Source organism: Adiantum capillus-veneris, chromosome 7, assembly GCF_014529385.1.
Source record: "Adiantum capillus-veneris isolate H3 chromosome 7, ASM1452938v2, whole genome shotgun sequence".
Classification (NCBI taxonomy): Eukaryota; Viridiplantae; Streptophyta; class Polypodiopsida; order Polypodiales; family Pteridaceae; genus Adiantum; species Adiantum capillus-veneris.
In genome coordinates, this window is record NC_140937.1 from 82438120 (window position 1) to 82453810 (window position 15691).

Consider the following 15691-nt stretch of genomic DNA (forward strand, 5'->3'; position numbering starts at 1 on the left):
CCTTGTAAATTATGCGAAATTTTCTCATTGGAAGGGCAAATTGAAAATAGACCCTTCTATAGGGAAGGGTGCATTTTTCTACAACCCATCTTTTGAAAGAATAGGTTGCCCTTCAAATCCTAACACTGTTGCTGGTACCCTTTTGTATTACATAATCAAAATTACAAGCCCAAAGGCATTACATCTGCCCGTAGGCAACACACATAACGGATCTGATAGTGAAAGACCCCTGAGATATTCAATGATTAGAAATCATAGGGGAAAACTACCAGTGACATCACCGCCACAAGAAAACTCTGCACCAAAAATCCGGGCGAGAGATAACCTCTAGCCATCTCTGGCAATGATCGACAGGGTTATGACATTCTTCAACCTACAAGCAGAAGCAGTATATGGTGCAAATCTGAAGGCAAGGCAGGCACTGCCCAACACACCCACCAACCCACACCCACCAAACCAATTCCAAACCTAAATCACCCATCAAACAAGAGAAAAAACAAAAAAGAACAAGCAGTAAACAGGCAGAACAGCAAACATACACTCACAGACACCTCAACCACAAACAGTCATACACAAGACACTCACCCCAAGCACATGCGGATCCACAAGCACAAGCATCACACACAAAAGAAATAAGGCCCATACAAGCAAGCAAGTTAGAAACCATGAGAAAGAAAGAAAAATACCTGCGTAAGAACAACAAGCAAAACGAAAGGAAAGAAACCATTGCAGGCAGCACAAGTGACATAAGAGAGGAACAGATATCTAGTGAAGGCGGCCAAGTAGAGCACCTACAGTGCTCTCTCTCTCTCTCACACCACTGCCACCCATCCGTCTCTTGTTCCCTCCCTCTTACTCTCGAGCCTCTTTGTGATGATTTTGGTAAGGTCCTCTTCAATGACCTCCTTATGTACCTCCATAATCTCTCCTTCCTCGCGTGATAAGCGGTCTCGTGCAAGCTCTGCTTGCGGACATTTATCTCCTCTCTCCTTGTGTCCTCCTTTCACTCCTCTCTCTCTTTCCCACTCCTCCTTGGCTTCTCCATTCTTCCATTCCATTGACCAATTTGGTAAATCTTTGTGGCGATGTCTCAGTTGATAGCCGTAAAATGGCCATCGATGGCCTTCTTGTTGCTTTAGATAATGCTTGTGAGCTTCTCTCAAGCTTCTATGTCCTCCAACGCTTTGGGTGCCATTACGTGGTCCAGAACCCGAGACGATGGCCCTCTCCTACAAAGGGAGAGGGAAATTAAACTAACTGCACCCAGACTAACGGGTGACCGCTTCACAGTGTAAAAGGTGTAGGCTAAATGCGTGGAAGGTAAGCAGACAGGCAGGAGAGGATTAGGAGGGGGGCGGGGGGGGGGGGGGGGGGGGGGGGGGGGAGGGACAGATTCTATAAAAAGCCACCAACTTTGTAGTGGAAAGGCCTTGGATTCACGCATAAATTTGTAACTGCACTGCCTATTGGTGCAGATCTTTTACATGGCAACCTGCACTACCTATGCCTAGAGCCTTTGAAGCCCTATGCTTTTGAGACTGAGGTCATATATTTCTTTTGACCAAACCCAAATTTAGCCATTAAATTTAGCAATCATCTGGTAGTACTTTCAAAATGCATCCATCACCCAGCACAATCCTCAGAGATTATCTCAATTGCTCTTGGCTTGAATGAAGAAGCTGTGACGAGCTTCTTTTGAAACACCTTGAGTGAGGAGGAAACAAAGCTCTACTTCACATAAAAAGGCAAACCATCTCATAGAAACAGAGAAGTGATACAGATATTGGTGTAATTAGGCCCAAGCATGTCTGCAACCTACCATGCTTCAACAATCTTAAAACAACTGGCTTTCCAAAAACAAACCTGCTTTCCAAGATAAAGCAAGCCCAAGCCAAGACACAAAAATCGAGCAAGTGGCGCCCCAAGCTCCGCCTCACTCCGTTCCATTAAAGCAAAAATAATGGCCTGTGCAATTCCGTCATGACAAGATCCAACATAAATCATGCCAAGGGATAAGGCAGCAAAAGCAATAAGATCCAGTCCATTCTTTGAATCTGCAAGCAGGGGACTAAGAAGAGCATAGACCTGCATCACAACATCAACCAATACTGAGGTTGACCTTTAAATAAGCTTTACTAAAACACACGAGGGCCAACAATATACCTCCTCTTTGTCAGCACCTGCATAGGCTAGCCCTAAACCTATGACGGCACCAATCCGGATAGCAGGATCTTCCTTTCCAACATACTCATACAGCACTGCATATGCCTGGTTGACATCGAAATGATAAATATCAATACCCCTTTTCTGCTGAAGGCAGCAGAATTATGAAGGCTATCTGCCTTCTCGCTTAATAAATGCAAATAAACCAGCCAATATAAATCAATTTAGAGAGAAAATAAACCAAAAAAGAACAATAGACCACGAATGATTACTTTGACCAAAAGGATGATGTGACACGTAAAGATTCAATGTGTCTCTCTTGCTATAAAGATTGTGACAAGAAAGGCATCAAAAATGTTTACAAAGAGCATGCAAAAAGGATCTTTCATAAATCCTTTGAAAGTGTTGTACAACACTCCACTACTACCACACACACAACACTCCACTACTACCACACACAACAAGACTCTTCAAAGAGATTCTTATCTGGGAAAATAGCTTTATATGAAGCACCAGCAAAATTGATGTGATTGGCCATGGCATAGCCTGAATTAAATTTGCAGAGTACCAATCAACCATAAAAACTTGGCTCACCGGATCACACTCGTTACGAATGCCACAGTTCAACATCCCAACACCCATCAAAGCACCAGCAACCACATGCACATCCGTACTGTAAAGGAATTTATCGAGGTGGGGAAGCCCATCATCAACATTCCAAAGCGTAATCAAACCCTGCAGACATGAAACTCAACAAGACAATGAGTCATTACTATATATGGTTATAATATTCAAATGCAGGAATCGATAGACAACAAGACTCACCAAACTTGCTGCAGCACTGGCCTTTCCATGCTCTTTGTTTTTGAAGAGCCAACTACCAGCATCACTACCCTCCACAGGAGGTGGTGTCATCAACTTATCCTGTCATATACATAGAGTCCTTGTGTTCTCATACACCTCAATGATATGAGCAGAAGGTCGTCAACTAAAGTACCTGCCCAAATCCTGCATTGACAAATGCATTGACGAATGTAGCAGCCAAGTTTTGTCGAGCCGAATCAACATTAGCTCCAGCACTTGCCCGACCATCAATAAGATGAGCCTGAATGCTTCATACTATTAAATTTGCAAACCCAATAGCAGTACTTAGTCAGAAAAAGAGCGTCTGAAAGTAAAGTTACTTTGTAAATGTCTTCAGGAGTCTTGGCTTCCATTACATCCAGATCACGAGCGAGTGTGAGGTAGCCCTCACTAAGCTTGCTATTGTTTATGATATCTTGTAACAACTCCTTTTTATCTTCGTTACCGATGATCATATGATCCTCCAGCTCAAAAGTAACACCCTGAAAACCAATGATGGTTAAACAATCACAATAGAAGCACAAGGCACATACAAAATGTAGAACTTCTGCACACAATTGTACCTGTCTGGCTAAAATAAAGCAAAGTTGTTGCAGCTCAAGTGCATCTTTGCAGGATACTAAGGTTTGCTCCACAAGCTACAAGTAGAGATTTTATCAGGCAATGACAAGTCAATTAAAAGAGCACTTCAAACCCATCACTCTTGGTCCCAACTGACCAGCAATTTGTCCATTCTAAGGGCAACACGCAAGGCATCAGGGTACTTTTCAAACTTCATGTAGATCTTGTACGCTATATCCAAGACTTGCATATCATCCACCTCTGACATATAGCTGCAACATAAAAAAAGGTCAAAAAAAAGCCGCATAGTATTTAATCAGCAACTAGAAGATGGACCATCAGACTCCTTTAATCCTCCATAAGTAGGTTAGTTTGATAATGGCTTAGAATGAAGGGGCAGGGTTCAGAGCTAATGTGACAAGGGTTGAACCGCATAAAGACCGCATAAAGACTGTCTCTATTGGCTAATTCAAACCCTCCTGAAACCACACAGCAGCTACAAAGTTGGAGCCCACTTGACCACCAAGGTATTTGTACTTCACAGAACAAAGAAGCAACTGGTTTGTAACGTAGTAAAAAGACCTGGAAACCTTGATTATTGACAGTCTTTCAGTGTTCCAACCTAGCCATAATCCCAAAAGTGAACTGAACTAACCAGACAAATATGTTATTCGTGTAAGGAGCAGGAGGGCACAAACTATCCAAAGCACACAGATATCTGAAAATTTTCAAACATATCTGAAAGGGCAATTACAGTACTTACGTCAACCTCCGATCAACCAATCAGCCATACCTTTTTCAAAGTCTCAAAACATTGACTACTTGATTGTTTTGACTCTAACACGCTTCATAACCACTACAAACTCGGTCAAGATAACTGGAATGAAGAAGAGGGAGGTCATGAAGAAAACAAAACTCATAACCAAACAACAAGCCCCCATTTATGTGACAATCCTAAAGTACCATTTGTAGTACTTGTGCCTTTCTATAACTGTCACCTTGCCATGCCTGTCAGGTATGCACAAGTTCGCTTGTAATTTGCCTTCTCAATGTGATCAGGGAGCAAGTCCAGGGTTTCCACCTTCAAGATATTTCCACCAAAAAAAAATCAGTGATTAAATGTTGTGTGTTGACTTTAAATACTAGAAGTGAGCTTCGCAAACCTCGGTAAGAAGGTCAACAGCTTCAGGTTCTGCATTGTGCTACCAATATCCAACCATTTCTTAATATCAGTGAGTATGTTCAATTGCCATTTGCATAATCATCACACATACAAGGTAGCATACCTTCACATGGAAAGGTACAATTTGTTTTACAAGCTCCATGAGATCATCTACAGGTTTATCTTCAATCTGTAAACCAGCTGACCTTTTAACTCCCTTTTCTTTAAAAAAAGGCTTTGCAGAGACACAATAGATCTCCCCTTTGAACTACCATGCACAACATACTCGCAAAACCTCTGTGACCACAAACAATGCAGGCCTACAAGCAATCCCTTGAGGAACGGCAGATTGAATGGGCAAAGCAGAGGGGATTGATATTGAACATTAACATGTAAAAGTGATACAGATTGAGTAGAGTGAGAGCCTTCCACACGACCCTGCAGGAAAACTCAACACAACATACCTGACGAGTTTGAAACTCGACACCTATCTCTCCAGCAAGATTTCTGAGACAAAGTACAGCAATGAGCATTGGTTACAGTGAAACATGCCAACATGAGCCCCCATATCTGCATACTACAATATCCTCTCAACAACTACCAAAATTTTACTTGAGGGAAAGATACTACCTTACATACTCATGTCCCCAAGAACCAATGTCCTCTACAGATCCCAGCAGCCTGAACTTCAGACTTTCCTACAAATTATGGTAGACATAGGTTCAAGACTTTCATAACAAACAACCATACTCTTCGAATAGGGGGAGCAAGAGTTTATCATTACCCTTTCTCCTTCCTCTGACATGGTCAAAGCTAATACTGAGATGATGTCAGCCAAATATCTCTGAAACCGGTGAAGATTTGTCCAACATAAGATGTTGAGGGGAGGCAAAACAGTTTAACTAAAGAAAAAAATGCACCTTCAAGTCACCCTCTGCCATGGTTTCATAAAACTTCTTCAAAGTACCATAATGAGGTCGCAAAAATTTGAGAGGCTTAGGAACAGACGTCATTGAGCTCGTAGCAGTGCGAATCTCTTGTCTACACCATTGTTGAAAATTGTTAGAATCCGCTTGAACAATTGAATATGCTGCCTTCAGCACCTAGTTCACTTGTAATCAACTCCAAAGGGTCAACCTTGATTTAGAAATGTTACACAATGCATAATGACCATGTCCTACATCCAGATAACTCCAAGTAAAGAGTAAGTGCATGTTAAAGACACATGCTAGTCATCCACAAGTCAATATAACTCACACTTAGTTTTGACTGACTAACTACTACGATCCCAATCAACATTATTAGAGCCCAACTCCATGGATGTAGAACTAAGTACCAATATACGCTCTCAACGCCAAGCATACACACACATATGAGCATAAATTTCAATGTATTGCATCCTCTCTAAACATCATACATACTAAATACAAAGTATAACACTATTCTTCTCACTAGAACTTAACAATGACAACTCTTTCTAGCCGGTGAAGACCTCAAGCAACTTGCAATCACATAACTTTTTTCCCGAGAAAAAGATCCTTCCATTAGTTAATGAAACTGCCCATAGGGCTACTACTAGAGAGGTCTATATCAACAGCAAGGGGAGACTCTCCCATTGAAAAAACAGAATATGTACAATGGGGGCTAAATCACGAAATGGGAGGAGGAAAAAGCCACACAGGTGGACGGTAGTGCCATCTGGGTACATCCTGGACCATGGTGAAGAATGGCCAAGAAGGTAATTGGTGTGAAGAGGATTTTTAAGGTGACCTTTGGTTAAGATGACTAGTACAAGGCTTGTCTTGGTGTCTCCTGATGACACTTTCATCTCTCAAAAGATGTTCAAAAATTGTTGCATAGGTACAAAGATTGTTGCATAAGTATGGTCTGCTCTCCCATCTCATCCTACAAATTTAAATTCCAAGTTATCCAAGGATGATAATACTCCTTTGGTGGATGCTACGGAGTACAAGCAACTGATTTGTTCTATCTTCTCCTTGGATAACACTCAATCTAATATCTACTATAACATGGATATCTTCAATCAGTTTTTTAGTCAGCTTCATCTCTCTCATGTTGCCACGGACCTCGTCAAAAATTGTGGCCCTAATGACTAAGGTATTCCTTGCTGGATGCAGTTATTCTAATTCAATTGGTTGTGTTGACACACGGAGATCCATTGTTGGTTACTACTCTGAGATCCGCTAGATCTAGATGTAATGGCTGAGTGAATGTGAAGTGAATGTCATTCTACTGCATCAAGATTCCTACCTAGATGAGATGACCGAATTCTGTTGTGAGTGCATCAAGAGTTCCATAAGGATGAGATGGCTACACATGAAACTAGGTGCATCAAGAGTTCCGAACTAGATGAGATGGCTAGATTGATTGATTGAAACATGTTGTTCACTTGAATCAAGTGTGTGATTTTGTGAATTGCATGCATGCTATGCGAATGTACCATCTTGTGGCAATGGTCAGGGGCATGGTTTACTTGGAATATGAAAAGAAAGGATGTGAATCTGATAGGAATGAGATTTACTAGATCAAGACATTCGTAAAAAGATCAATGCGGTCTGAATGTGATTGCCAAATGTGTTACAATGATCATGATTTGTATATGAGACCCAAAAAATGTGGTGGACTGATGTCTCTGTAGAAGTGCTGGATTTGTGGAGTCTAGTGCATGGGTACATAGTGTCTATTGAAGAAAGTTTCTATCCTTTGGCTGATTAGCAAGCGTAATCAAGGGCGATTACAATTCTTTCAGGTGACAGGAATGTCACAAGTTTGTGAGGTGGCATGCCCAATTTGAGGGACTGGCCGAGAGAACAATGGGTAAGAGTTTAAAAACTCTAACCCAAAAGAACTTTGAAGTTTTGACCGTAGGGCCTTAAAAACCCTAACCCCTAAGGGCCCTAAACCCTAAAAGGACAGAAGCGTAGGGTTATTGGCTGATTTCCGCATATTGCGTTGACATGTTGGCGTGGCAAGCAGTACAGATTTTTGCAGTTTGCGCTAGCTACAGCCTGGTTTTGATAGCTTCTTGCGTGAAATTTTGGGAGCAGATAATTTTGGTACCAAGTGCTTTTGGTGCAGGAGCTTTTGGGGCTTTGCTTTTGGCAACCCTTGTACTGTTTATAAGTGTCCAGAGGATTGGTCTCTAGAGAGCATTTAGACGGAGAGTCTCGGAGAGAGCTGGACCCTAGGGGTGTCACGTGCACATTGCACCCAAGTCACGAGGACAATAGAAAAGAACAGACTGAACAGACTTTAAGCACTTCAATAACAACTGAATCAAAAGAGAGAGAGAGAGAGAGAGAGAGAGAGAGAGAGAGAGCACACGCGACACGGAGTGGCAGAATTCCACCCCAGAGAGTATTGGCCCCAAACCTTGGCGCCCCTTTCGGTATTTCTTTATATTACTTGAACTCAATACAATGTCTGTACTCCCGCTCTGCACCTTCTCACTGAAGCGTGCTAGAGACTGAGCCCTCAGCACATATTTAAAGGCCCTTGGCCTCAAAAGCAGTTACATGAAAAGCAATAAACTCAAAAGCATCTTGTCCAAAAGTGCCAAAAGCTGCCAGCGCGTTTTGCGGAAATCTGTACAATTGCCACATCACTAACGTAAAACGCGGAAATCCGTACACATGCCACGTCAACGCTGTCAGCGGAAATCCATACAGATGCCACGTCAGCATGCCAACGTGAAATCTGGGATTCCGTACAACTTTGCCACGTCATCAGTTCCTCACGCAATTAAGTGTGTGTGTGAGCTTGCTTTACTTATTCTCTTTACGCCACTTGGGCCCCATCGGACAGGGTCCCATAAGTTGGCGAGAACTTTAAAAATAGACCCACTCGGCGAGGATCTGTAGGACGGCTCCGTTCTTCACTGGCTTGACACGTCATCAATTTGTGACATCTCCCCTTCTTGAAAGAAAGTAATCGTCCACGATTACAGCATATCTGCAAAACAACTCAAGTTAGCTCAAAAAAATTCGAGGGACATTCCAAGGGACAATCAGTTTGCTCCTTTTTTTTTGGCTAAGGAGTCTGCTTCTCCTTGCGGCTCTTTTGTTAAGGAGTCTGCTTCTCCTTGCGGCTCTTTTGTTAAGGAGTCTGCTTCTCCTTGCGGCTCTTTTGTTAAGGAGTTGGCTTCTCCTTTCGTCCATATCGGAACTCTTGATATTCCAATGTAGTAAAATTAGCCATCGCACCCAGACCACACTGATCTTCCACGGGTGTCTTGATGCAATTACATGCCCATGCAATTTCATCCAATTAGGAATATTCAGTGGTTGGCACATCACAATGCAACACAAATGCTCACATATGCATGTTACAAGACATAGAAACATAAAGTCGCCGATGAACACTGCTCCCGCATAACCTAACAAGGTCCAAGCCGAGAGATATTCAACGACTCCCTCATCACTCCTCTTGCATAACCTAAAAAGGTCCGAGTCAAGAGATATAGAGGCCTTTTACAACCGAACGTCCCCCAGACCGCAGCCTGCGTCGTTTAGAGGTGCTGAGAGTAACCACTGCTCAAACTTCTTAATACTCCTCCCGCATAACCATCCAGGTCCAGGCCGAGAGTAACAACAACAATATTTTTCAGGCATACAACAAAACGCTCCCCAGACATCCCGTCTGTGTCGTTCGAAGGTTTTCTAGCATACAACGAAACGCTCCTCGAACATCCCGTCTACGTCGTTCTGAGGTTCAAACAATACCAAAACAACATTTCTCACTACTCCACCCGAGAGTAAAATCACCAATCATTGAAACCAATATTAAAACAGAGTCAAACATTTCAAATCGGCACGAAGACAGGTTCGAAACAGATACCATCTATTTTAAACAATTTCCAAACAGAATCACCAAACAAGTTCTCAAACAGATTTCAAACTTAAAAAGCAATCTCGACATCAGTCAAGCTCAAAAAGTTGACTGACTTTCCATCCTGAAACCTGCACCAAAAATTAGGGTTAGGTTCCTTCCAACATGATCCACGAACTCTTGAATAGTCGAAACAAGCCTCGACAAGCAATGTTCCTGTGGCGATGATGGTAGTCCCAAGACCTAGCAATCACACCGGACCTCCAAGGTTTTTATCTCAAAAAGAGACACCTACTAAGAGGTGTCAAGAAATTTCAAGTTATAATCTGCTAGGGTTTCCATGGCAAGCATTTCAGGATACCCCACTCTGCCAGAAGTTGCACACCGAAGGAAGATGTTTCGGGCAAAACAAAAATTAAAAGCTTGCCAAGTCCTTGGAGTGTGCGGCTTGGTAGCTATAGACTTCCACCACTGCATGGCACTGCCTCTAAGAAAAACAGCAGCTCAAAACAAATCTTGGATCCTTCTCTTGCAAGTGATCTTTATGGCTTATGCCATGTAAGACATGAGCGGTGAAGACGGGAGTACACCTGATGCTCGATGAAGTAAGGGTGGGAATGTCTTATAAGTCCGATGTCCGGACTCGGAGATACTTCAAATAAGATTCCAATAGACTTTGGAAGCGCCGGTTTGCTCTCTCTCCTCTTTTGTAGGATCGGTATGCTTTTAGAAAAGCACACGCCTAATGCTTTGATACCACTGTCACAAGACGGGCACCACGTGCCAATAGAAAAGAACAGACTGAACGCACTTTTAGCACTTCAATAACAACTCAACCGAAAGAGAGAGAGAGAGAGCACACGCGACACGGAGTAGCGGAATTCCACCCCAGAGAGTATTGGCCCCAAACCTTAGCGCCCCTTCCGGTATTTCTTTATATTACTTGAACTCAGTACAATGCCGGTACTCGCGCTCTGCACCTTCTCACTGAAGCGTGCTAGAGACTGAGCCCTCTGCACATATTTAAAGGCCCTTGGTCTCAAAAGCAGTTACATGAAAAGCAGTAAACTCAAAAGCATCTGGTCCAAAAGTGCCAAAAGCTGCCAACACGTTTTGCGAAAATCCGTACAATTGCCACATCATCAACGTAAAACGCAGAAATCTTTACACTTGACACGTCAGTATTGTCATCGTAAATGTGTACAACTGCCACGTCAACATGCCAACATGAAATCCGGGATTCCGTACGGCTTTGCCACGTTATCAATTCACCACACAATTGAGTGTGTATGTGTGGGCTTGCTGTGGGCTTGCTTTACTTATTCTCTTTAGGTCACTTGGGCCCCATCTGACGGGGTCCCATAAGTTGGTGGAAACTTCTTAAATAATAGACCCACTCGGCGAGGAACTGGAAGTCGGCGAGGTTCTTCAGTGGCTTGACACGTAAGCAATTTGTGACACAAGCTACTGCTGTAGGTCCACATCAGTCTTAGTTAGCTTAGGATCTAGCCTCGCACTTTGTGCATGAGCACTTCCCACCGCATAAATCCAGTTACCGCGCATGGGGAACCACCTCTTATAAGTCCATCTTATTCATAAGTGACTTATTATTATCATTTCCAAATCATGGGGGCTGTTATTGCACTACTGGACCCAATTGTTGGGAGGTATATAAGCAGACCCAGGACGCATGGAAAGGCCAGAAGACAGATAGAGCACAGACCAGCAAGCTCTCTAACGTTTTCCTCCAAAAGCAGGCTGGTGTTTTTGCTCTCAAGCATCAGCGTTTTCAGCCATCACGACCAGCGCTTCAGATCAGCCCCCATCGCATCAACCCTTACCCGGTAGCAGATCCTTGCCAATTCTCCCACCAGTCGCAGTAGATCAACTAACATTTTCAGATCAGCCTGGAGTCGCTAGCGTTTTGCAAATTCAGTCTAGATCAGCCAGCATTTTCTGTTTTCAGCAGCGTTTTTGCAGTTCATAACCGTACATGATACCCTCGGCGACAGATTAGCCCTTAGCCTCACCGCATGATCCCAATCCTATCAGCAAGCCTAGAGTTTTCAAATTTCAGCCATTAGTCCATTCGCACCACCATAGAGAGCCATGAGTTAGCTCAGCTCTTTGTGGAGCGCTTATATAAGCTTTATTGTTTACCCAAGAAAATTGTCAGTGACCGTGATCCCACGTTCACTAGTAATTGAAGAAGTACGAGCGGAAGTGCGACGCGAGAGAGAGTGCGAGAAGAAGAGCACGACGATATGGTGAACTCGCTCTACTGTAATGTGTAGAGCATAGTGAGTTCTTATTAGGTTTTAACAAAAGAATATGTGTACATACCTGGCGGCCCGCCCACTTACCTGGGCGACCACATTGGGCTTTATACCCCAACAACCTCCCACTTAAAGTCCAATGTGGTACTTTAAGTGTGAGAGAAGCTACTATACAAGCTAATATACAAGAGATGTAGAGAAGTGATGTACTACCCTACACCTAACTGCTTGCGAAAATGCGCAAAGCTCTCTGAGGGAAGTCCTTTTGTAAGTAGATCAGCAGGATTTTCTGTGGTGTGAACTTTGACAAGCTGAAGTTGCTTATCCTCGAGCATTTCCCTGATGAAATGATACTTCACATCCACATGCTTTGTCTTTGAGTGATAAACTGGATTGCGAGCCAATTGTATAGCACTTTGACTATCACAATATAACACAGGCATCTCTTCTTTGATTCCCAAATCTGTTACTAGTCGATTAAGCCAAATTGATTCTTTGCATGCCTCTGATGCTGCAACATATTCAGCCTCTGTAGTAGACTGAGTAACACAATCTTGTAATCTAGAACGCCATGATACTGCTCCACCAGCCAATGTAAAGACATACCCTGACGTAGACCTTCGGTTGTCTAAGTCACCTGCATAATCTGAGTCTGTAAAACCCTTTACACTTAGCTTCTGACTCCCATAGCATATACGCATACTCTTTGTAGCTTTCAGGTATCTCAATATTCCTTTCACTGCCTCCCAATGTTTCTTGCCTGGGTTTGACATGTATCAACTTACTACTCCCACTGCAAATGCAATGTCTGGGCGAGTGGCAATCATTGCATACATCAAACTACCCACTGCAGACGCATATGAAATCTTATCCATTTCAGCCTGTTCTTCCTCAGACACAGGACAATCTTGTTTGCTAAGTTTCACATATGGTGGCAATGGAACACTCAATGCCTTTCCCTTCTCCATATTGAAACGTTGCAAAACCTTGTCAATATACTCTGTTTGAGATAACCAAATCAACTTCTTTGATCTGTCTCTCTCAATGCGCATACCAAGTATATGACTTGCCTCACCCATGTCTTTCATGTCAAACGATTTTGCCATCTTTGACTTCAAAGCTGAAATTTCTTCCAAGTGCTTGCCAGCAATCAACATGTCATCCACATACAAAATAAGGATCAACCAACTACCATCCTTAGCCTTCTTTGTATATAGACAGTGATCGAACTCACTACGTTTGTAGCCTTGAGAAAGCATAAACTTGTGGAATTTATGGTACCATGCCCTCGGTGATTGTTTTAAGCCATAAAGACTCTTTAACAACTGGCATACCCAATCTTCCTTGCCTTTCTCAACAAACCCTTCTGGCTGTTGCATGTAAATTTCCACATCTAAATCACCATGCAAGAACGCTGTTTTGACATCCATTTGGTGCAACACCAAATCTAATATGGCAACCAATGCAATAAAGCATCTCAATGTAGTCATTTTGACCACCGGAGAGAAGACTTCATCAAAGTCAATGCCTTGTTCTTGCTTAAAGCCCTTGGCAACAAGCCTTGCTTTGTACTTTGGCTGACTATCATGAGCGGTGATCTTATACCTGTAAACCCATTTACAGGGTAGAGCCTTTTTGCCCCGTGGTAATTTAACATGGAAGCTAGTTGCATGGCCAATTGCCAATTCCCGGAGTCCTTCATTTGCACTGCTTCCTTGTAACATGAAGGCTCATTGCAATCAGTCAACATGACATAGTTCATAGATGGAACAAACCTATCAGGAGGTCGCGTGACACGTCCAGATCTACGCACAATAGGTGGCTCAGGCTCAGCCACAACCTGTGGTTCCAATCTATCCTGTCCTTGCTCCTCTTGAGCCCTGACATTTTGTCTTGCACGTGCAGTTCCATCTTCTTGGAAGACAACTCTTCTAATCTCCTCAACCCTCTCTGGTTTAGAATGATATTTGGATTCATTAGAGTGAACATCATTGCTGCGGACAACCTTTCTGGATTCGGGATCCCAAAGTCTGTACCCCATCTCACCAGAATTACCATAGCCTAGAAAGATGCACTTTCTACTCTTTGGCTCAAGTTTGTTCCCAGATTCCTTTGGAACGTGAGTATATGCCTCACAGCCAAAGACTCTGAGATGCTTGTATGAGGGCATTTTGCCTGACCATACCATCTCTGGCACTGAATCCTTCTGCAAAACCTTGCTAGGAGATCTATTTACAAGATGAACAGCTGTTGATACAGCTTCAGCCCAAAACCCATTTGGCAGCTGTGCATTAGACAACATACTTCTGACCTTCTCTTGTATGGTCCTATTCATCCTCTCAGCAACACCATTTTGAGGAGGATTGTAAGGAGCAGTAAGTTCACGTTTTATACCTTTTGACTCACAAAAGTCTTGAAAGGCCTTTGAAACATACTCTCCACCATTGTCAGTGCGTAAGCATTTAAGCTTCTTGCCACTCTGATTCTCCACAAGTGTCACAAACGTTTTGAAAACACTAAACGCTTCATCCTTGTGCTTGAGAAAGTAAACCCATACTTTCCTCGAGTAATCATCTATAAATGTCATAAAGTAAGAAGCTCCCCCTAGAGATAGGTTAGGCATAGGTCCACACAAATCACTATGAACAAGTGCCAACTGTGTATCTCTTCTACTGCTTCTATGCTTATGTGGGTGTTGTGTTTGCTTACCATACAGACAATGTTCACAGAATTCAAAATCATTAAATGAAAAGCCAGGCAAATAACCAGAACGAGACAAGATTTCCATTCCCTTCTTGGACATATGTCCTAACCGGCTATGCCACAAAGAAACGTTCGGCTGCTCGGTTACATTGATTACATTTTTAGAGACATTTGATACATAAATCATGTAAAGTCCTCCAGACTTTACTCCATGTGCTACTGTCATAGAACCCTTGGATATCTTCCACATGTTCTGTCCAAAAGTGGTGACATAGCCAGCATCATCAAGTAAACCTGTGCTGATCAAGCTCTTTGTAATTGCGGGAACATGTCTCACATTCTTCAGCGTGAAAGAAGAGCCATTCTGAAACTTCAATTGAACATCTCCAACACCTAAGATCTCACATGTCTGCCCATTGCCTAGCCGAACATGATCTTTAGTGGTCACATAAGAAGTAAACCACTCCTTGTTTGGAGACACATGAAGTGATGCCCCTAAGTCTATAATCCAATCACTCAGTGCATTTCCATCAGATGCTGTAAGAAGAGATGAGTCCATAGTATTCTTCAAGAAGTAGATGTCTCCTGACACTAGACTGTCATCCTCTGCAACAGTGTTTGTCACATTTATTTCTTGAATCTTCACTGAGGACTTGTTCTTCTCACCATGGTCTTCAGCTTTCTCTTTGCCTTTTTCTGCTTTCCATTCTCTGCAGTCTCTTTTCATGTGACCCTTCTTGCCACAATGGTAGCATTCTATGTCACTCTTGCCTCTAGCACTGCGGGACTTGCTACGAGACTGATTCCTCTTTCCACCTTTGTACTTTTCTTTGGTCCTTCCCCTGACAACTAAGGCTATTCCTTTGCCTTTGTCCATTGTCTTTCTATTGGTTTCTTCAGTAAGCAGACTTCCTTCTACACCTGCTATGTTCAAACCATCTGGAGGTGCAGAATTACTCAAAGCTGTGCGAAAAGTGTCCCAACTTTCCGGCAATGTGATCAACAGGAACATAGCTCTAACAGGTTCATCAAACTTGACACCTTGAGCTGACAACTGACTATAGATTGTGTTGAATTCATTCAGATGATTGGACATAGGTGTCCCTTCTTTCAT

At 42.8% G+C, this 15691-nt stretch overlaps 1 protein-coding gene across 1 annotated transcript in view; it reads right to left on the bottom strand.

Moving 5' to 3' along the window:
• Positions 1–15691, bottom strand: part of LOC147454124 (26S proteasome non-ATPase regulatory subunit 2 homolog A-like) — a 41422-nt gene that overhangs the window by 9639 nt on the left and 16092 nt on the right. Inside the window, exons 3-17 of the mRNA XM_086516130.1 lie at positions 5671–5791; positions 5535–5594; positions 5381–5448; positions 5215–5257; positions 4875–4940; positions 4752–4790; positions 4587–4669; positions 3746–3860; positions 3591–3665; positions 3348–3509; positions 3161–3268; positions 2989–3087; positions 2758–2898; positions 2164–2268; positions 1864–2085 (exon numbers count right to left, since the gene is read on the bottom strand). Coding sequence (XP_086372256.1) covers positions 1864–2085; positions 2164–2268; positions 2758–2898; positions 2989–3087; positions 3161–3268; positions 3348–3509; positions 3591–3665; positions 3746–3860; positions 4587–4669; positions 4752–4790; positions 4875–4940; positions 5215–5257; positions 5381–5448; positions 5535–5594; positions 5671–5791 — 1507 coding nt within the window. The remainder of the gene's footprint in view (positions 1–1863; positions 2086–2163; positions 2269–2757; positions 2899–2988; positions 3088–3160; positions 3269–3347; positions 3510–3590; positions 3666–3745; positions 3861–4586; positions 4670–4751; positions 4791–4874; positions 4941–5214; positions 5258–5380; positions 5449–5534; positions 5595–5670; positions 5792–15691) is intronic.